Raw genomic sequence first — 22,612 nt, 5'->3', positions numbered from 1 at the left:
TTGACAAACGTATTGTGACAGCATTTTCTCCAAAGTTGTAAGGCTGCGATGTCGAGCGCAAATAAAAATGTAAGCGCAAAACTTTGCGTGATCGTGTTCCAAAACATGTGATGACACACAATTCAATGGCAATATTGCAAAAACAAAGTTTGAGTCCCCCTGTTGTTAGCCTGTTATCCAATTATATAAAACATGGATAAAAATTGTTTGAACGGTGGATCATATGTCCCCGGGCGCCAAGGTACAGGGGCGCCAAAATGAGGCTTACAAAAATTTTTTTCACAATAAGCAAAATACGATCATAAGCAAAATCGCTCCAGCGGCTGCGTGGCAGACGACATCTGATACGCCACCCACACCCAGACTGATGCTGTTGCCAGCCATCCACAGCAGCCAAGATACTAATTCTGCGTGCAGCTGGTTTCCTCTAGCTTATGTTTTTTAACCTTTATTAAACCAAGCCCCCCTTTGGTAATTGTCATGCGCTTTGCGCCCCCCCTACAACAACCAAATGGGTATTTTTTAATTACATATTAGTTAAACAACATAAAAAATAGTAAAGTGTATCGTTGGTCGCACGTAGCGCGAAAAATGTTCAGTTTATTTGGTTGAATTACCTAAAAACAGGTTCGTGTCTCCGTGCATGTTTTTAGCCTGTTATCATACATAAAATAGTTGGAAAAGAGCATAACTTTTATCGTTTATCTATAAGTTAGCCAAACTATAATTTGCATAGGACCGTTATATTTTTTATGCACGTTATATCTTCGCGAAACATGCAAAGGTACTCACAGCGACTTTGTGCTAAAAACAATTGTCAACGAAACAGGAAAAAAACAAATAAATAAAAGAGACCTTTTTTGAAGTTTTAATCGTAAAGTTGGGCAAAAAAACAGAGTTTGTATAGGCGTTGTAGTGGTGTCCAACCCAATTGCACAACTTACAACTATATATACCATATTTTTCCGACTAAACATAGCCGTAATTGGTCGTAAAATGTAGCATTCATAGTCCAGCAACTAAAAAACTATTAAACATAAGTAGCGAAGCTCGCAAATCGCAAATCCATGAACAATGTCTTCAGTCATCTACACGTGTAATTTTAATGTACAGTATTGGATATCATAAAAAACAGAATGAACACCAAACTAAACCATTAAAATCACTACATAAAGTTAAATATTGACTTAGAGCTCGCGCCCCCCCCCCCCCCTAAGAATTGCTTGGCACCCTTACAGGCACAAACACTGTCCATTCCTCACCATAGAAAAACACAAAGTATATATTTTTGTTTGTTACTTCGATGTACTCCGCTGGCAAAAAAACAAACCTAGATGGAAAATAGTCGACAAGATTAATAAAAATACGTAAAACTGCAATAGACACATCTGCCCCAAAAGCCAAGACTCGGTGACGTAAGAGAATGCCTGGAGAACTGGCAAAAGATGTAGGACCTTCATCAGAAGAAGAAATTGTGCGCGATTTAAAAAATCTATTTGATCGGTTTCAACATGAGATGTCAACACGTTTTTCACGACTAAAATACCTGAACAATAAATTTGGATATTTGCTGGACGTAAAGACTCTTTTATCTGACACAGACGAGGATGCAATATGCGTCGAAATTGTGCAGATTTTGCGAATTTCTATGACACGAGCTTCAATGGCAACGATCTTTTCATTCAAATTGGTGATTGCCGAACGCTTATTGTAATCGAACTAAAATTCTACCAGAAACTCCTTTTAGAGTCCTTTAGAGTTTCTTGGCTTTATTGTGTTTTATGGGGATGACGTATTTCCGAATCTGCGAATTTCACTACAAATTCTGTTAACAATAGCAGTTTCAATTGCAAGTTGTGGGCGGTCGTTTAGCAAATTAAAACTTATTTTGTTGTATCTGCGTGCATTAATGGGACAGGATTGTCTCAGTGATCTTGCTATTCTTACCGTTGAAAGAGAAACATTGGAAACAACAGATTTCGATGACGTGAATCACCAGTTTGCGACAGTGTATAAAAGAACCATAAATCTATCTATTGTATGTAAATCATTTTATGTTTGACAATGACTGAGTGAGTCATATGATGTAGTTTGTATAACGCTTCTTCTTTAAATACGGTACATTGTTGTACTAATATTTGAATTGTTTTCCGTATGAAGTAGGGTATATTATGTTAATTTAATAAAAAATGTGATAAAACATGGAGGAGGGGCGCCAAATTTATAGTTTGCCCCCGGGCGCAAAATACCCTCGCTACGCCTCTGCACAGCGCTGTAGGAGTGGTGTAAGTGCGCACATTTGAAAGTGCTTTAAAAAATTTGCGCACTTTTTGCTCAGAATGTGCTCATGGCAAAATAGACTTATAAGAAAACTGCCTTCAAGAATGTGCGCAAAAAATGTTCGCATCCCCGTCTCCACTAGGGAGCGCCCCCGGTTAAGAACCGCTGCTAAAGACTAACTAGACAAGCTTCTGTGAGAAATAAGACCATATATAGCCTACCATACATTAACACTGTTAGTATGCCGGGCCTACAAAGCTCACACCTTTGCTTTATTAATCGGCCTTTTTAAGTGTGAGACTCTGTTGCCATTTTTCGGGCGCAATGTTTGCTGCAACAATCAAAAAGGTAGGGCTGGTCGGGCAATTTGTTGGAAAACCTTTTTTAAACCGGCAATTATCGTCGATCAGCATGTTTCATCGCTACAGTAGTTTTTTGGCAATAAATACAACGTCTCGCCTAAAAGTCTTGTTGAAAATATAAGCAATAACTCGAAATGCGAAAAAGGGGACATTTGGGCATTTTTGAACGTCCTCGGAGGACCATCCACTTTTCTTTACAAAAGAGGACATGTGGTAGGCCTAACGTAGCAACTCCTCAGTACCTGCGGTAAGTTGTAAAAGTCACATAACATAGCTATTTTGTTAATGACGCCGTTATCACGTCATCAATTCGTTTTATGGTTTTGTTCCAATAAACTTTTGTTGTGTACAAATGAAACTTAATTATAGCCTATATGCTGAATCAACTTTTAAAAAACGTACGTACAGAGTCGGTCGGTGCCCGTGCATGCGTGCATATGTGGTGGCTCCGGGGTTGGAGCCAATGTTGGCTTCGTGTGGCTCTCTTGGCCTGGTTGCTAAGGTTAAGGCATTTTTATCTAGGTTTTCTGTCCTGGTAACTCTAACTGTTTTTTGGAACGTTAGCTTCTGGAGTTATTTCTACGATATGGGAAACCGATGAAACCCTGTCCGCCGGGATACATCGGACATGGCATTTTCCGAAACTTTATGGCAAAATAAAATCACATAAATCAAACCTGTTGTCATCTTTTTTCGTTACGCTTAGTTTTTCTTACTTTAAAACACTTCAATAAAAGTGATTTCCTGTTGTTTACTCTGGGGTCACCAAACTTTTGTCACAAAGGGCCAGATACCTGCAAAATTCCCGATTGATATTAATTGTGTATGTACCTTTTGTAGAAATAAGCACCAATCGTTTACACGCATATAAAACTGTCTTGTTACGAAAAAATAAAAACGAAAGAACTTTTTTGCAGTAATCACAGAAAGCGGAATATTTACCCCTAAAATTCACAGATATTTGAAGCACCTCTGCAATAGTTTGAGTTTCACAAGGATAGTACTTTGAGAACATGCCAACGTTAAACAGTGGTCAATTACCGCTTACAAGTCCCACGTGTTTATATTTCAAATACATCTACATATAAATGGAGTTATCGCCTTCAAGGACACATGTCACTCGTAATCCAAAAATCAAGTCTAACAACAATGACGGAAATTCAAATAATTGCACGACTACTATGTTTGTTAAAGTACCACGAATAAAATCAAACCAAATGCGGCAACAAAACATTTTCCCGAAAAAACATAAACAGACTAGAAGCAACATGAATGGTAACTATGACATGTTTAACATGCTTAAAAAAAAACACATGCATATTTATTTTGCGTCACAAACAAACAAATTTGTCTCGGTTTAGTTGCCACACATTCAACGTACAATGTCTTCGAATCGACATAAATGGAAAACGGATATAACAATAAATAAGCTAACTGTGACTTAAAGTCAAAACACTGCACAAAAAATGACTGGTATCTGTTACAATATTAATCCGCCATTGTTGAAGATATCCGAGCATAATACCCAATTAGTTTGCAACTTTAAATTTGTATACGCTATTGCCAGTAATTGAAGAATATACAATAAAAAACGCAGTTTTGATATACGAAAAAACAATTGCAGCTATACAAAGTCTCTGTTGCCTTTTGGTAGATAAAATTATTTTCAAACACTTTATTTATGTTTAAATATGTAGCTCTGGCAAAACTAGGGTCGTCACAGAAAGCCATTATCTGCGGTATAATGCTCTGGTTTAGAAGATTTTCGTTTTCTTCTACATGATTGCAAAGATTTCGGCACAACAGTAATCGGACTATCTAGTAAAGAACTTAATGTAGGATTGGCAACAGAAGTTGGAAGGTTAAGTTCAGAACAATGTGAATTGAGTGAAGATTCGATTGTGCGTGCCTGTACAAAAGGCTTTGGACCGACCTTTGGAGTGACGAATGGCATGTCAAAATATTCTGGAAATGAAGATGCAACAAAAGTTCTCTCGTCCTTTTCCAGGTTCGACGACGACAATATTCTTCCGTTGATTAAAGTCTGATTTCGTACCGGCCAAGTAGCAGCCACAGGAGTTGCAGTACTGCTGGTGAGAGTACCGCTACAAAAAACACTCGCCACGTTGCTTTTCCTGGGCAGAGTAAGTTGAGTTTCGTATTCATAATCGTAAGGCAAGACGTGGCATGAGAAATCGGAGTCAAGACTATTTGAACGTTGGCTGACGAAAGGAAGATTTTCGGCTGAAGACATTACGGCTGCACCAGAACGAATGCCTTTTACTAGCGTATCATTGTTCGATCTCCCAGTCGCTAAGTCCATAGAGTAAACTGACTGCGATTTGTTTCGCATGGGTACCATGGTCGGTAAACCGCAAAGCGAATCGCCTGGAAAGGGTGCTGCAACTTTGAACATACATTTTCTGTGCACACATCCCTGTTTCTTTTTCCCAGTGCCACCAAATTGTAACATGTCTCTGAAGTAACAAAGTATGTTTTTATTGTTTGTATGACACCCCCCCCCAATATTTGAAGGGTAGGTAAACAATAATGATGAACCATGAAAAAAAATTGCCTCAACCACAGAGAATTTTATATGTATTACAATTATCTAGAATAATCAGAAGACCATATATATTAAAATGCAAAACAAAATTATGTACAAACAACATCTTCCATAGTACTGTTGTTCAAAAACAAAACACAGAACAATTAATTCATTCATGACATACCTACCTACAGCTCGTGCAATTTCCACAGTTTGGTGCCAAACAAGCGGCGCATATCTTACAACGCGTGCTTCGCTTCACAGAAGTGCAACTTGATGCTCTCTATGAAACACTGCATTTCAATGTGTGGTGCTATTTATTTTACAAAACATAAATCTTTTAAAAACGAAATATACAACACAATGGAGGCAACAGCCATTAGGGTTTTCACGTCATAAAAAAACTTAAGTGAATCAAATACCTTTAAACGATTTATTTTTTTGGGCTTGGTTTTCCAGCGTTCGATGATCGGTGAAGAATAAGATAAGTTTTTAAGTGGAAGCTGCAGATCTTTGAACCAAAGTTTTTTATCATCACTTAAGTAGTTCCATGCTTGTAACACTAGATCGTTTTTGCCTTGTAAATTATCCAACATGTCGCTACAAATTGCTTCAACCTGTTTTATATAAAATTAAAATTGTATTACGTAATAAGAATATCAAAGCCCATACAGAAGCAGGTATCATTTTGAACGTTTCGAATAATTCTTTATTCATTTTCAACATTGTTTAACATTGTTGAAAATGAATAAAGAATTATTCGAAACGTTCAAAATGATACCTGCTTCTGTATGGGCTTTGATATTCTTATTACGTCTTACTACAACCTCCAACCATTATGCTCTAAAATTGTATTCATACATTATTATTATTATCGCAAATAATAAAAATGAAACACCTACATCTTTTTTGAATGCTATTAATCCTGGGGATTCGTCCCGTATCTCAGATTGTTCCTCTAAAGGATTGCCATTTTGCACTTTAAATAAACAAAGTATAAGTAATTTTATACTACTGAATAATGTACCAGTGTTGTAAACATGTCATTTTGAAACGACTTAAGTCCCAGTCAAGTCATTTGTGAAATAACTCAAGTCATGTGTTAACCAAGAGATTGTCATGTATGTCCTAAAGCAGGGGTCCGAACCTATGTCCTTCAGGCTACATCCAACCTACAAATGTAATCAGGCACGCCACCTGTTTTTACAAATTGTGCAGGAGGTATTTGCTAAATGGTGATGAGTTTTTTTACTATGTTAATAATTTTTTTGGGGAATCAGCTTTATAAAAAAAATTAGCGAGAATTAATTTATTTTGAGAAAAATGTTTTCAGTAAAGGTGCCATGCATATTGCATACCCTGGACACATCACATAAAATTTTTTTAAGATGTATTGAACTTCACCCAATTTTATTAGTAATAAGAACCTAGCCTTGGGAGTTTAACTGCCCTATTTAAATTAGATTAACTAAATTAACTATTTGTTTATTGCATTCCATTATTTATCGCATTTATTATTGTGATCATGGATGGTGCATGTCACTCAAATTCTTATTCAGACAAATGCATTATTTAACACTTCGCCAGACGGTTTACCACCTTCTTGAATGTAATTAAGACTCATTTTAAATTGCCGAAAATCCTAAGTCTGATCCTGATTAACATTGTGATAATAAAATGCCTAAAAATAACATGTTTTTTCAACAAAATTGTCAGTTAAAGTATATTACTACCACTTGGGACCTTTGTGAGCTTGGCTTTGGCCTGCAACTAGGAAAAGGATGCCATCCCTGTCTTGAATTTTAGGTCTCTATACTAAAATCAGGTATATAAGTTTGTATTTGAAGCTAAATTAAATAAAATTATTTGTGCTATAATCAAATAAGTATTTATTGGAATAGAACCAAAACAAAACAAGAGACGTTTTTCAATCTTAGTACTATGTTTTACCATTTATGTGTTTTGAAGGTGATTCAGCAATATCTTGGGTCTCCAGAGAAACACTTTTAGTTGGTGGTTGAGATACAGTTTTACTTCGTTTATTGAAATATTTGATTCGTCTCCTTCGTTTTAACTTGACTTTTACTCCAGGTTTCTTTGCGGTTAATGGGCTTACTTTTTTATTTTTTAAAGAAATATCATTTTTGGCATGTTCTGCAAATAAAAAAGGTAAATCAAAAAAGTTGTTGAGGCATTTCACCAATGTTCATTGAACAATTGCTAAACATTTTTATACTCCTAAAGCCTAAATTGAATATTATGTCTAATTTATTAAGAACATTTAGAAACTAACCTTTGTGATTACAAGCAAAACATATAGATGATTTTTACCTGCATTAGGAGAAAATTCTGCCCCTAAAGTAAAACCAGGTTCTTGTTTTCCCTCATACCACTGCAACTTATCAGTTCGAAGAGCATCCTGAAAAAAGGAATTGTTTTGGTGCTTGTTGTAAATGGCATATATATACTACTATGCATATGCCATGTCAACCTTTTTTGGAAGTAATTCATTCTCTTGTTTGTAACGGCCGGCGTTGTAATCAAACAATGTCATGTCAAGTGTATTACCAATAAAGTTTTTTAACTTGAGCTTGGACCGTAGCCGTATATTTGTAGGGCTGAAAACAAAAAATATACAAATATTTAGGAAATAAACAAGAAAGTCTTGCAGACCTGAACTCTAAACTTGGTTTACCATCCACTCTGTTTGTCATGGGGCTACATAAAAAGTTCATGCATCAAGATTTAACCACAGATATATTTTTATTTGTTGAGAAAACCCAAACAGCAGAAATGAAATAAAGCAATCAAAATACACTATTATTCAAATTTCTATATTTGTTATTCTAAAAACAGTGCACCACAACCTTTTGTCACTTGCGACACACCAACAGGGGTCAAAATTTCATGCAGCACACATAAAAAAAATACTATGTACCGAGGGGCGTATCCAGAAAATCCATACGGGGGAGGGAGCGAATGTTTAACTTAGGGAATTCCCCTATTTTCCATTGATCGTTTCTGAATAATGACGTCATAAACTAGCGACGGGTATGACGTCATAAAATAGTGATTTGTAATGACGTCATAAAAAATAATCAGACACAAACAATTAACGTATAGCAAAAGCAAACTTTTATGGCACAAAGCGAACATGTGCATCATACGTCGAAACCGCTTAGTATGCAAACGTTGACTTCAGGCGAAAAATTAAAACAAGACAGTTAAGTATGTGTGATTGATTTTCGTAGAATCATGTTTAGACTATCAGCAGTGCAATTTTCTAAGTTCTATATACGAGACCACGCTAAATTGCAAGCATGTCTCTCGCCTCCTGCTATACTAAACCAAAATCGTTTTTCCTGGGTGTTATTATGACACGTTTAGCGCAACATCTGTGCCGAGCAATGTGTTGAATCAGCTAAAATACAAGCTGCAGTTAAGGAAAAATAAATTGTGTCAATTTTACTCATTACATAATCCACAGAGAGGCACTTGTATTCAACAAATGTCACCTGAACTTCATATTGTTCTTTGAAACGCCGTCTAAATTTATTAACCTAAATTATTAATTTTATAAAAGCAATGCTCTTAACCCCCATTTGTTTTCATATCATTGCAATGACTGTGATTCGAATAATTCAAGATAACTTATGAATGCAGAAATCCAATTGCTATCAAGAGGTTACAGTCTATACAAAGGCATTGTATTTAAAAGACAAACCGCAATTAATCATTTGGAGTTCCTAATCAGTCATAGCGCAACAATTTACTAAAGATACTGTAATTCCTTACGCTTCAGCCAAATCTATTTGTACATTGCCATTAAAAAAAGGAATGTTAAAGTTGTAGAAACTAATTTTAAAAGTGCATTTCTAAAAACAATTGCAATAGACAGAGTCATTGCACACTTTATACAATTGGCGAAATCAAACATAAAATACCGCCAAATTAGTTGATAAACGTCATTAATTTTGTTAACACTGAAGTGCAACAATTTGTGATTAATACATCACAAAGGCTGTTCTGATACCCCCATTCCTTAATGTTTCACACGCAATTCAAATCACATGACTTGAATGCGTCAACGGGGTGTTGCGTTTTTATAGCATTGAACAGACAATTTTAACCAGCCGCAAGCTCCTAATAATCTCTGATTTAGCCTCTAGAATACAAAAAATTAAAAAATTTTCAGCGATCCGCCCATACCAGCTAGGGGTGTTCAAAGCAGACCCCAAGGTGATTTTGGGTTGCTGATCATGTAACACCCCCTTTTGAAACGGTCATGATAAGTGCCTGTCTATAATGTTTGATAATTTTGCCTGAGACAATAGTATGCATTACATTTGTTTTATACTGTGTTTGTTCAAAAGATATATCTAATAAGCAGAGTTCTAACATACAATGTCATTTTCTTTAAGTAAACAACCAAGGTGAGATTAATTACAAAGGTAAAGTTTCTGGCCTTTAACATGAGAAAAAATCTGTGACAATTAGTAAGTAATAATAACTATTTAAAGGTGACATTACCAACTAACTCTTGATAATAGAAAGAGCAAAAAATGGCTTGAATTCATGTAATCTTTGATTTCCAATATAAGTATGCAAAACACTACCCTGCAACTGCAACAATAACAACCATGCAAGTAAGTTATACAAACCTGTAATAGTACACATCAAACTGGCCAGCTGACTTTCCCTGTTGCCGAACAATCTGCTCAAAAAACCAACCTTCCCCGAGATCAGGACATGGCAATTTTCCTGTTCCATAGTACTGTGTGTTTCTGTAAATCTATTTAAAACAAATTTAATTAGAGAGTGTACACATATTTAAAAATGGCAATTAAAATGGCAAAACAAAGGTCTTTCAAAAACTATTCTAAAGAAATGTAGCTAAGTTTGTAAATCCATTGATTCAAAGAGGGAAAGTAGGTCATATTGATTTGAATCCAGAAGTGCTGAAAACAAGTCTGCATAATAATTATACAACTAAAGCACATACAATTTTATTCATAGCACACTTTATTATGAAAGTTGATCGTCCAATTTATCCATTTGATTTTTGTTTTGTCATAAAATATTCAATGTGCTTGCTGATGGCGTGTTCAACAGTACATTTTTTGTTTACTAGTTTAGTGTTGGCAAAACTTTTATGTTTTTTGGACAAAACATTTGGTTAATGCAGTGGTTCTCAAAGTTTTTTTGATATTCCACCTATACAAGCACAAACACTGTCAATTCCCCTCCAGAAAAAAAACATTGTAAGTATTCTACGTTTTTTATTTATTACTTCGGTGTAGACTACCCCGCTGACAGAAAAACAAACCTACAGGAAAAGAGTCGCTAAATTAAAAACCAATATGCAAAATTACAATAGACACATCTGCGCCAAAAGCCAGGACTTGTTTCAAAATTTGGATGCGCTAATGGCTAAAAGTTTGTTTTGAAAGTATGACGTAGGTAATAATTTAGGTATACCTATGTAGAAATGCCTGAATTGGTGTATATTTCTTAAATGACTGTAACTGTGAAGAAACAAGACTAATTATGTAACTCTGAAGAAATAATAGACTCAGATTATATGGGCCTAATATACCCTTTACAAAACCAACCAATACAGTTAAACAGGCTGGTAGAATCTTGCCAGCCTTCTGGTGACAAGCATTTTTGGAGAAAATTCTTTGGTTTTTGGTCGCGCCCCTAAACTTAAATGATGTGTTCGCCTAAGAAATGTATGAACCTTGCCAAGTTTTAATGGTAAAAAAGGCTATTAATAATAAAATTAGACAACAAAACGTAGCGCCGAAGGCGCAAACATTTTTGTGACTTTAAGTCATTAACAAATACATAAGGGACATGTGAAGGTACAGCCTGGGGGTGTATGTACATGTCTGCCTTTCTTGCTTTAAAATTATTACATAGATAGCTGTTTTCAGGCAAACTTGTGTGAAAACGTGCTGCTCAAAACCAGATTGAAAAGCACAAAAAATATTCTTTGGATAAATTTCCAATTTATATTGCTCGAAATAATGATATTTATGAAATAATGATATTTATAATAAAATTTAATAGAAATTGTCACAGTCACAGTGCAACATGACACATAGTATGCATATTACCTTTGAAATAGATTTGTTGAAAACAAAGACACATAAAGCTAGCAAAACCAGGCCAAAGTTCGCGCGTAGCACGAAAAATTCAAAGTAAAACTGCCAACACATAACAATTCTATGATCAAAAGTGTGTACTTTTTAAAATAATAAACAGTTTATATGCCTTACACTGGCTTTTTCTCACTAAACAACGTGCTTCACACTACCGTAACTTTTTTCAAAATGACACAACAAAATGAATTTCTGCCAATTGTAGTGATGTTATTACATATTTCTGCTGTTTAAAAATAGATGTGAAAAACAACCACAAGGTATTTTGAAAATTGGATGTTAGAAAAAAACTTTTCAAAACTAATTTTTCAAAAAAAAAAAGAATAAATTTTTCAAAAAAAAAAGAATAAATTTTTCAAAAAAAAAAGAATTTTTTTTTACTTAAATTTTTTTGCACCAGGTTTTCTGGCTGATTCTTCGGCCGACATAGTCGCCAAGTCGCCAGCATTCTGCCATACTGCAGTTAAATAAGCCTTTTTTGCATATACCCCATTAAATAGAATCCAGTCATAAGACCGAAATAAGAACAACATCAACATCGGATTAAAATACAGTTCAAAATAAGACCCAAATAGGAGTAATACTAAGTAACAACAAATCGTAATAAGTTATAATTTGTCGGAATAATACTTAGACGGCCATAATCAGACCTATACAACTTTTTACATAAACCCACTCCTAACTACAACAGTAACTCCCCTAATTTTAACCGTAACCCAATTTATAATCCCTACTATTACTCCCAACTAACCCCAACAGTGGCAAACAATCCAATGCATAGCGGTGCCAGTCAAACTTCTAAATCAAAATGGCTGATACCCTCTCTCTACAGTTCCAGGCGTTATTTTGGCTATTTGGGCCTTATTACGATCAATTTCACACAATTTAGATCTTATTCTGTTGTGGATATTGCTGTGCATTTGACTTTAGTCTGAATGCTATGGTACTATAGATTATTCTGCTTTAGACATTGTTGCCTTACAGGTCTTATTGTGTGTTCCCGATTAAATAACCCAACCACTGGGTTAATGCAAATCTGTTATTCGCTTTTAGGGATGTTGAATACTTCACAATTTAATTCTGATACTGATAGCTACAGGGCGATTATCAAATTTTTTTTTTCAAGTCAAAATCAATTAAAAAATGCCAATGAATCGTTTACAAAACCGAAAAAAAAAGTCTTCTTTTTGAACTTAATATTCAGTAAAATTTTTATCAAAATAATTAGTTTTGAGTTATATTCAACAACGTTTTAAGTGTATATCTTCATTAGAGAAATATATGGCATAGCGATCTGGCAAAATTAACCACTCAAGCCTAGTTAATCGCATTAGGTTGAGCCCAAACTTCATTTTTGCTTTAAATAATTTTGTATCTAAATGTAATAAACAATAAAATACTGCCTTTTTTCGCTTGTTATTTGCAATTAACCCATTTTCAATTTTGATATTTCGATAACTAGGTTTTTGTTAATTTTCTGCCCTTTTTTTGTTGTATTTCAACTGTTTACACAACATTTTTCTAAAATAACCAGCGTCTTGTTTTTCTTCATCATTTTTATAGTTGTTTGCATTTTGATTTTGATGCCAAAAATATCAACAAGCTTTTGAGGGTTCTGCATAATCCCAACAAAATATTAGATTTGTGAACCACCATTTGTCAGTTAAACATCTAAAACGTGTGGTTGACGACGCCAAGACACTAATGTAGTACTTAAAACAACAATATGTTGTTAAAATCAATGTATTTATAATAGGTCAAAATTTTATCACAAAAATATATTTTTAGGTCAACATTTGTCGAAAATTTTTATTTTTTAGGTCAAAATTTTCTATTTTTTAGGTAAAAAAATAATCGCCCTACTGATAACCTATATTTTGGACAACGGCATCGCAATGCAATCCAAAACCAAATGACGTCATTGCTATGCTCAAATAAGCAAAAGAGATAAAATGGTACAGTTGATATACGTAATTTTTCAGGTTATTAGGCCAAAATTTGCTTTAGTGAAAATAAGTTTACTTAGTACCACCAGTTGTTAATAGGGATGTTCAAAGTAGAATACCGAAGTATTCTAGAATAATAGGTTTTGAATCTAGAATAACGAATCCAGAATAGCGAATCCTAGTATATTTTTAATAAATTATTTATCCTCGATTTTGTTTGGGGAAGGGATTAATCTTAATCTACTGTTTAAGTGTAACATCTACCCTACAGGGCCCACATTCACAGCAATAAATCGCCCAAACAATTTTCTAACATGTGTACATTATAATAAAAAAACTCATATGTTTAACATTCTTAACAACTGTCATCTGAAGCCGTTCTGTAAACTGTAATATGTCAACTGTCCAGGTATATTTTTGCCAAAAGTGAGCAAATGCAACACTGCACACAGAAGTCTTAAGCAATTCGGTCCTGATTTTGAAAGCATTGTTAAGTTATATTGCTTCTTTTTTGACTAACATGATCTGTTATGCAGTCAAATGATGTACTGCAAAGAATAGAAAGTTATTATTGACATAACGAATTCTTGACAATTACGTTGTGCATAACTGCTTAACTTCCCTGAATATTGGCCTAAAGTTGACCTTAAGTAACCCCATAGCGCATTTTGTGGACGGCCAGCATGTTTTACCACGTAATGTTACTTTTGCAACTTAACACATTTAGGGAAATTGCGAACTCCACACCAAACATTGCACATTAGCCGCTCGCCCAATAACGCTTGATTGACACTTAATTATTAGACGAACATTATCGCGAGACGCGTTAATTGGTGGCCCGAAAAAACGCTGACATTGCACTACGAGGTTACATTTAAAGCAAGCACTGAAATTGGTCGCCGCGGCGACAGGCCAACTTACCACACGCGTTTGTGCAATTAGGCGCAACAATCGGCGGTAAAACATTAAATTATATTGGTTCCAATTACCCGAAATAAACGGCAGAATTGGATTCAAATCCCATCTGGATTCAAATCCAAGGATTCGATATTCTACTTTGAGCATCCCTAGTTGTTAACCTACTATTTTTGATAAATTTACCTAAGGTAAAATCAGTAATCACTTGGGATCCGGTATCGACCCCGATCTAATAATATTGGACATCCCTACTCACTGTATGATACAAACTTGTTAATAATTTACAAATACTACTTGGAACACTGTTAATATGTATTAACAAGAAAAAAAATATATTTTATCTATAGTTGACCAAAATGAAGCACAACAAATACTTTTACCAACTTTATACAGATACCGCTCTATTAACAGCATATTGAAAAGCATTTAAAAGAAACATTATCCATTGCAATGAATAGCAGTATGACAGAAACATTTTTGGTAGCTGTAGCTACATGCATGTAAAATAACCTTAGTATCAGCCATAAATTCTGATTTGCATTCTGTAGCTGTAATTATTTTTCAGGTTTATGATAATACCAAACACATTAATAAAATACCAAAGAAAAAAAATGAATTTATTACTGTACATGTACTATTAATAATATATAACCTAATTTAGTTAAAAATAAACAAAACAAAAAATCGATATTGTGGATTGTTATTCTAGATTCAAAACCCATTATTTTAGAATCACCTTTTTTAGTTGAGGTAATAAATAGTTTTTTAAATAATGTAAACTGTACCATTCAGTTTGTTACTTATTTAATTATAAAACTGTTAGTGTTATGTTGCATATTAACTTGGAATAATGCTAAACAAAGTAAACCAAACTGTGTTAATTCAGCAAAATATCATATTATCGCTGTATACTGTTTGACTGAAAGCGACTTAATGCAGAGTGACTAAAATTTAAAATGAACACTGAATTATATTTTCTTGGTGAAATCTTAAAAAAAAAGAAAATCAAAAGCATTTAAGATGAACCATCATACAGCTGTTATGATAATAATAATTGAACAAATTAGTTTGCAGAGGTAATTAGTTTACAGAAAATTAAATAACAGGAAATATTGATTGCAAAACAAACCTTCGGTGTACTTGACAACCCTTTTTGATTGTTATCAATCGTTGATTCTAGGAATAGCGTGTTAAGGTCATTTTCAGGCAGAGCTTGCAAACCCAAATTGTTAACAAAATAGGTTTTATCTTCAAATTTCCCTTTCTTCTTTCTGGGAGATCGTAACTTGGTATCTGAACTTAAATTCTGACAGTCTGTGTGCATTACATTGCTTCCTTCGTTTGTGCACTGGCTCTCGGGAGTAAAAAGAGAAAGAGTGTGTGTGTCTGCACAGGCTGTGTCTGTGACTTGGTCTGGCATGGCTGATACAGCATCATTGGGTGGAGTTTTTTTAACATGCTGATTTTTTTCACTGTCCATTACACCTCTACTACTAACAAGAGTGTTAATTGTTGCAGTTTCCAACGGGTCAATTTCCTTCATAACAGTTTTGCATGTGTTCTTTTTAGAAATGTTTCTTTTTGATTTAACTGCATAACAGTCACTCGAGTTTGACACTTTGCAAAGAGTAAGGCGAACTTTACGTGATTCGTCACTTTTCGGCTGTAATGGTGTTATTGGTTCGGTAATAACTTCAGTCTGTAAAATACATTCAAAAAATCTATATAAAAATTATAATAATAACAAATATACAAAATAAGCTTGTAACGAGAAATATATATAGTTTAAGAACTAAACATGAAAATGTCAACCTTACAGTCATATTTTACACTACAGAATTGCTCAAGATTACAAATAAACTTCTTGTTTTGCTTACAATACAAGCAAAATATGTTTAAAAAGTCCAACTCATGAAATAAAAACAGCTTTAAAATAATAGCAAATCCAATTTTATATGGACTTCGTTACTTTTATAACTCTTATAAGATTTCGATCAGGCAGTGCAGGCACCGGACATATGTTCTAAACTTTATACCTTGATAGTAGATGATCTTAATCGCTTCCGTACACCTGAAACATCTGAATTTTCATCTCCAATCTCAAACGACGAATTGTCATTTTTACAAGTTTGATGATGGTTTGTAACTTGGGAATTTACATCAACGTCATTTGTTTTCAGTTTGGTTTGATTCATTATCAGGCATCAAGTCTAAACCACAAATTAGTTACACATTATAATACTGAACATTGATTGGATGTTGAATGGAAAGAACTCTTGCCAACATTGGTATACAGTACTTTTAAACACCTTATTAAGTTGCATTTAAGAGTTTTTTCTGTAACCATTACAGAAAGACACCTCTTAAAGAAATAACTAAATTATTTAACATGCCATAAATTTGTGTGAAATATTTTTTATTCCAGTAGTAAGGTTGCAAATTAAAAGCCATTAAAAATGGTTTCACCGATTTTGCTTGCTTTTAAATTTATAAATTAATGATTCAATTCAATTTTTATTATTTTGGCACATAACGCTGATACAACAACAAAATACGATTATTTAATATGCCAGGAGGTTTACCAGTCAAGGTGCCCCTATAAATTAATGACAAAAGAATAATTTCAACCATAAAACTGTATTTGTTTTGCAAACCACTATGGTAAGTATGACAAGTGTACCTACAACGTTTTGTCAACAGACTAAATCTGCACCCCCAGAAATTTATCTGCACCCTGATTTTCTATCTGTTACACAAGCGGGAAGCACTTTTGACCTTAGTTGCACCCAGTCACCTCGTTTTTTCAGTGCTGCGCACGCGAGATCTGCCATACTTATCAGACGGGATTGCAAATAAAGGATAGTAACTAGAAGAACAGCTAATTATAATTTAAAAAAATAGACTAATATTTAAGTTGCCTTTCCGCCAAGTGTTGTAAGACTGGATAAAAAACTAATAATCTGTTTAATTAGGTGCGACATTTGTAGAAACATGAATAAATAAATTATAAATTGGTTATACGCAACGCTTCTAAAAATCTTGATGAAGTCAATAAAATTTTAGGCGGCGCTTACCCCAAATTTGACAAAAGATTTACAAAAACTTAGTAATGCATAACTTTGATATAAAGCAAACATCAGATTCATATTTCAGGTCACCAAACGTTACAATTAGTAAGACAAAGTGGCCAAATAGCACATTAATAAAATAAATAGTAAAAAACAAATAAAACACGTTTAACAGAAATCTATTGAACAAAATGGACAGTTATACAGTACACACGCAGTCTTTCTATATTCGTAAAAAAAAACAACAACAAGCAAACCGAACACGAAAGATAGCTTACCAGCGGGATAACTTCTCCCAGCACATTGATAGGGCGGAACAGCGCAGCACTACGCAGATTATTTGCGCGCAGATTGCTCCTGTAGTTCTCTTTGTGATAGGCCATTGTGCGCTACAGTGTGACGCTACAAAGAAAAATAGCTGGTTGGACTCGCTCTCGAAGGAGCCTCATTATGGCAAAATAAAAGCTCTGCGCACACTGCTCGCCTATTCTCTTTTTTCCACAGCAGACCAGCAGGTACCCTTTTGGTGATTTTGTGTTAGTTTCAAATCGGGAAAATTCCCAAAAACAAAATTTTGTTTCTGGGACATCCATGTTTAACTAATCGGGTGTTAACAATACCACATTAAAAAAAATCTACGATTAAAGTTAATGTTATTATAGTGTACTAATTAAATGTTTTACAAGTTAACATACGATATTTTTATTAGAAACCATACTACATTATCGTACTTTGAATAAGAGGAAGGCCTAGCATTTGTATTACTGTCAAATGTAGCAATTCACATTTGTATTATAATCTATTATACTTAACATGTTGTATTTAAATTATTGGCGCTGGTCTAGAATCCTACCACAACGTTGAAATGATTATTAAGCAATGCATAATATGTGGGTTAGGGTGTCGGTTAGTGTTTGGGTTTGGGTAGGTCAAGTAATATTGTTTAACACTATTACTGGACTCACCCAAACCCAAACGCTAACCGGCACCCTAACCAAAATAATGTTCGTTGTGGTAGGATTCTAGACGAGCGCCAAATTATTTTATTGATTTACGTTCAAGCTAGTTAAAGTTGGAATGGGTGAGACGTCCATCTCCCGAAATCCAGTAGGCACTCTTAGGTAATTATGTACTGATATATGTGTATTATAAATTTGTTTTATATACTTTATCAGGATTTAAATTGCCTGGACGCAAAAGGTCAGTGTTGTAATGACTGCTTAGGGGTGACCTGACTTGACTTGAGTCTTTGGGACACAATGGCTTGACTTGGACTTTAGTGGTTTTGTCAAATAACTTTGGTTAAAATTAAGTGTTCTCATACATTTTTTCATAAATTTGAGTTATTTATCTCAATTTGGGTGGCAAAACAAATTGCTTGCCATAAGTTGCATTTTTTTAGTTTTACTGAATGCCTATAATCGGGGGCGCTGGTCTAGAATCCTACCTCAACGCACACTATTTGTGCTAGGGTGCGGGTTAGCGTTTTGGGTTAGGGTGGGTCAAGTTTTATTATTAAATAATGAACATAATAACAATTGACCCACCCACATCCAAACGCTAACTCGCACCCTAACCCAAATATTGTGCGTTGATTTAATAATTGTGGTAGGATTATAGACCAGCGCCTAATCGGGTTACCAATTTTAATAGTTTAACGTTTTATTTTTAAATCAATGACTTGACTAGTATGGGACTTTGGCAACTGACTTTACTGGGATTTAAATCGCTATATTGTGCAAAAGTCTTAACTGGGGCTTGACTCATTCAAAATAAATTGTTTGCAAAACTTTGTAAGGTAGACACTTTTTTCAATTAATTTATTTCTTTAATATAATTATTTAGAAAAGTTGATCCATATGGATTTGAAATACCTGAAGATTTTGATCATAAATCATATGAAAACTTTGAGTCAGAATATTTGGGTGTGCTAGCACACCGACTACAAAGGTGGGATGAAAAGGTTTTTGACCATGGAAAGAAGAAGAGTGTAAAGCATGTGAGAATGTGTAAGTTTTATTTGGTGTTTTGCCAGGGAAAAACTAAGCCAGGGAAAAAACTGATGCTTGATTTGGGGTGTTCATGCACTAATGCAGGGCCGGGCAACTTTCTCCAGTCGGGCCTGATATGGGAAAAGGAAGTACTTGACAGGCCGGATTCCTGATCGATATATTAATTGTACTGCCATAGCCTACATGTTTTTTTTATGACAGCTAATGTTGTACTCTTTAAACACGGAAACACTTTCATAACACAGCAAACATACTGCTTTCTTGTCGACTTGAGTGAAAAAAATACTGGGGCATCCCCCGTTTTAGTGTCAAATTTTGGGCGTCCTAGTTGGAAAGGCGCCGTTATGGCGCCACTGTTTTGGTTTTTGGCACCTGATTTTCTGGTTCTGTTTGGGGTTATTGGTGGGTAGTGGGTGGGGTAAGAAAATGGGTTAGGGTTGAAATTATTAGGGGAGTTACTGATGTACTGAGGGGTGGGGTTTGGGGTTGGGTAAAATGTTTATGGGCCTGATTCTGGTAATTTAGGTCTTATTCTGACTGGTTTATGCTATTCTTATTTCGATCTTATGGTTGGAGTCCTCCAATTTTACCCCAAAACGAAGAACTAAAGAATAACTATCAATCACTATTATTTGAAGTATTAAGCAAGTAGTGGGGGATTGCGGCAGAATGTTGCCGCGGGCCACATTATCATGTATGTCCGGAAACTATTTGCGGGGACGCTCAAAATCCCACTGTGGGCCAGGTCTGGCCCGCGGGCTGTATGTTGCCCGCTCCTGCACTAATGTTAAGTTATGTGTATGAATAAAATTAAGCAGACAATTAGTGCTATGATTGACGAGGTCCCACTAACCCGCTGCTTTGCCATGGGTGACATTGAATTAAAATTTGCACTCGTCAGTTAGGTGAGTGTGTGCCAAACAGCACTTGGTCAGATGAAATTATATTCGATGCACTTGTTTAAGTCATTTTTGTAGTTTCACACAGTGAATTGTTGGTGGATTAATGCAATTATTTGACATTTAACTTAATAACATTGCCCTGCTTGCACTACAGTCCAGATTGCACTAACTGGTTAAGTGGTTACATTAAACCCTTTCCAAAAGCACACAGTGTATTATTATGAGTATGCCGTAATCACTGGTCAGTACTTATTCAGCAGGCTAAAACATAGATATACTCATGTGGGTGTTCCATGGATTAGTCATTAGTAATATTGTTAATATGGCTATCTATTGTCTTATAGGTAGGGATGTTCAAAGTAGAATCCCAAGGTATTCTAGAATAATACGTTTCGAATCTAGAATAACGAATCCAGAATAGCGAATCCTAGTATTTTTTTTATTAAATTATTTAACCACGGTTTTGTTTGGGGGAGGGATAATCTTAATATACCCTACAGAGCCCACCATCACAGCAATAAATCGCCCAAACAATTTGCTAACATGTGTTATTGTGTATATTATAATAAAAAAAAAAACAATCTCCCAAATGTTTAACATTCTTAACAACTGTCATTTGAAGCAGTTGTAATACATATGCCAATATAGTAAGTACAATGCAACACTACAATATGAATCTTAAGCAATTAGGTCCTGTTTTTAAAAACATTGTTGGGTCGAACTGCTACTATTTTGACTAACGTGATCTGTTATGCAGTCAAATAATGTACTGCAAGGAATACAAAGTTACTATTGGCATAGGGAATACTTGACAATTACGCTGTGCATAACTGCATAACCTCCCTGAATATTAGCTTAAAGTTGACCTTATGTAACCCTATAGCGCATTTTTTCCACGGCCAGCATGTTTTACAATGTTAAGTTACTTTTGCAACTTAATGTAGGGAAATTGTAAACTCTGCACGCATGTTAGTCGCTCGCCCAATTACGCTTGATTGACACTTAATTATTAGGCGAAGGTTATTGCGAGACGTTAAGTAATTAGGTCGCCAGAAAAAACGCTGACACTGCACTACATTAAGAAACACTGAACTCAAACTATTTTGAATTAATTGACCCTGTAATATTTACTGCCTCCTACTAATCGGATTTCAACATGAAACTGTTTGTAACTCAATACACAGGTTTTTTTAGTAACTTCAATAAAAATATAAAAGCAATAATATTTGATAAAAGCGACATTTCTCAATTTACAGACGTTTCAGCAATAACTCATGCCATCATCAGTGTAAAAATCAAGTGAAGATAAAAGCGATAAAACGTAAAAAAGAAAAGAAAAAAGGACAAAAATAACAGCGAAAAAAGGCGATGCATGGGTCAATGCGTAGCGCTAGGTATTGAAAAGATACAAAGGTGCCGAGGTTGTATCTATATTAGGTTTTGGTTTGTGATGTTGGATCATCAGCGACTCCAGCAAAAAAAGGCGATATTTGTCATGCCGCGAACCCAATATTTCCGGTTTGTTGAAATTAACCTTATGTGTTGGATTCGCGAGCAAATGGGCACAAACTTCCGACTTTGTCGCTTTTATCAAATATTATGGCTTTTATATTTTTATTAAACTGTTTGTATTTTTTGAATGACTTTATACACAACTAAGTTCAGACTGACCACAGACAATTTAATATTGGCATGCTCACACAAAACATTAGTGAGTAATTGTAATATTAAACCAGCTTAAATGGAAATTTTCCACTAACTATGGCTGTTTAAAACTTATATTTAAGTTGTAGGTCAAAAAAGTATTTTATTAAAAAAATATTTGTATTTACAAATAAAAAAAACTAAAAATACCCTTGCAATTTTTACAGGGGGCACATTTAAATTAGAAAACCCCTTCTTAACAGAACACTTATAAATTTACATGAAAACCATATTTTTTCCATGATTCTTTGTTTATTTTTGTGTGGTGATGTAGGTGATGTATTGTAAATTATCAATATGTTTTTTTAAAAACTTTGTTTTGATTTTTAATTAACCACATTTTTTCATAAATAAATTGCCAATTATTTTTGATGATCAAAGACTGTCACCAATAATGTATATAAAACTCCCATGTTTAACCTCATTTAAAGGGGAACATTGTGTTGCCCTATTGCATATTTTGTTGCTCTTTAAAGTAAACAATTTTAAGAAAATTTTCAAATTCTTTACTTGGGTTATATACAGCTGCTTGCCCAATTACATTTGATTGACATGTAAATATTATCAAGAAGTGTAATACAATCAGTAATTGGTCCCCCCCAAAAAAAAACAAAAAAAAAACAGTGTCACTAAAACAAACCACAAGATTTTAGTTTAAATATCCCAAAATTTGAATCTTTTAGGTCAATATTCGAACATTCCTAACAA

The 22,612-nt window shown here is 34.5% G+C and overlaps 2 protein-coding genes across 3 annotated transcripts in view; one reads left to right on the top strand and one right to left on the bottom strand.

Moving 5' to 3' along the window:
• Positions 1–3,504: 3,504 nt before the first annotated feature.
• Positions 3,505–17,773, bottom strand: LOC146148422 (uncharacterized). 2 transcript variants are annotated; one of them, XM_083386647.1, is made up of 11 exons: positions 17,565–17,773; positions 16,255–16,428; positions 15,348–15,917; positions 9,852–9,982; positions 7,682–7,808; positions 7,522–7,609; positions 7,141–7,344; positions 6,093–6,169; positions 5,613–5,807; positions 5,379–5,473; positions 3,505–5,119 (listed from the first exon to the last, which is right to left on the bottom strand). In XM_083386647.1, the coding sequence occupies exons 2-11, from the start codon at positions 16,411–16,413 to the stop codon at positions 4,360–4,362; spliced, it is 2,406 nt and encodes an 801-aa protein (XP_083242773.1). In that variant the 5' UTR covers positions 16,414–16,428; positions 17,565–17,773; the 3' UTR covers positions 3,505–4,359. The 2 variants fall into 2 exon arrangements, with proteins under 2 accessions (XP_083242773.1, XP_083242774.1); XM_083386648.1 differs by having other exon boundaries at positions 4,992–5,119; positions 5,375–5,473.
• LOC146148421 (growth hormone-regulated TBC protein 1-like) overlaps positions 17,745–22,612 on the top strand; it is a 23,604-nt gene continuing 18,736 nt past the window's right edge. Inside the window, exons 1-3 of the mRNA XM_083386649.1 lie at positions 17,745–17,801; positions 18,349–18,407; positions 19,132–19,295. Of these exons, the coding sequence (XP_083242775.1) occupies positions 18,364–18,407; positions 19,132–19,295 (208 nt within the window). The 5' untranslated portion in view covers positions 17,745–17,801; positions 18,349–18,363. The remainder of the gene's footprint in view (positions 17,802–18,348; positions 18,408–19,131; positions 19,296–22,612) is intronic.

Source organism: Ascidiella aspersa, chromosome 4 (assembly GCF_963924565.1).
Source record: "Ascidiella aspersa chromosome 4, kaAscAspe10.2, whole genome shotgun sequence".
Taxonomy (NCBI): domain Eukaryota; kingdom Metazoa; phylum Chordata; class Ascidiacea; order Phlebobranchia; family Ascidiidae; genus Ascidiella; species Ascidiella aspersa.
This window is presented reverse-complemented; position numbering and strand designations above follow the sequence as displayed.

Coding starts and splice junctions, on each gene's coding strand:
- LOC146148422 (XM_083386647.1), bottom strand. CDS start 16,413: ATGAATCAAACCAAACTGAAAACAAATGACGTTGATGTAAATTCCCAA. Junction 7,345..7,521: donor AGAATTTTCTCCTAATGCAG/GTAAAAATCATC, acceptor TTTTATTTGCAG/AACATGCCAAAAATGATATT. Junction 5,474..5,612: donor AAAAAATAAATCGTTTAAAG/GTATTTGATTCA, acceptor AGTGTTTCATAG/AGAGCATCAAGTTGCACTTC.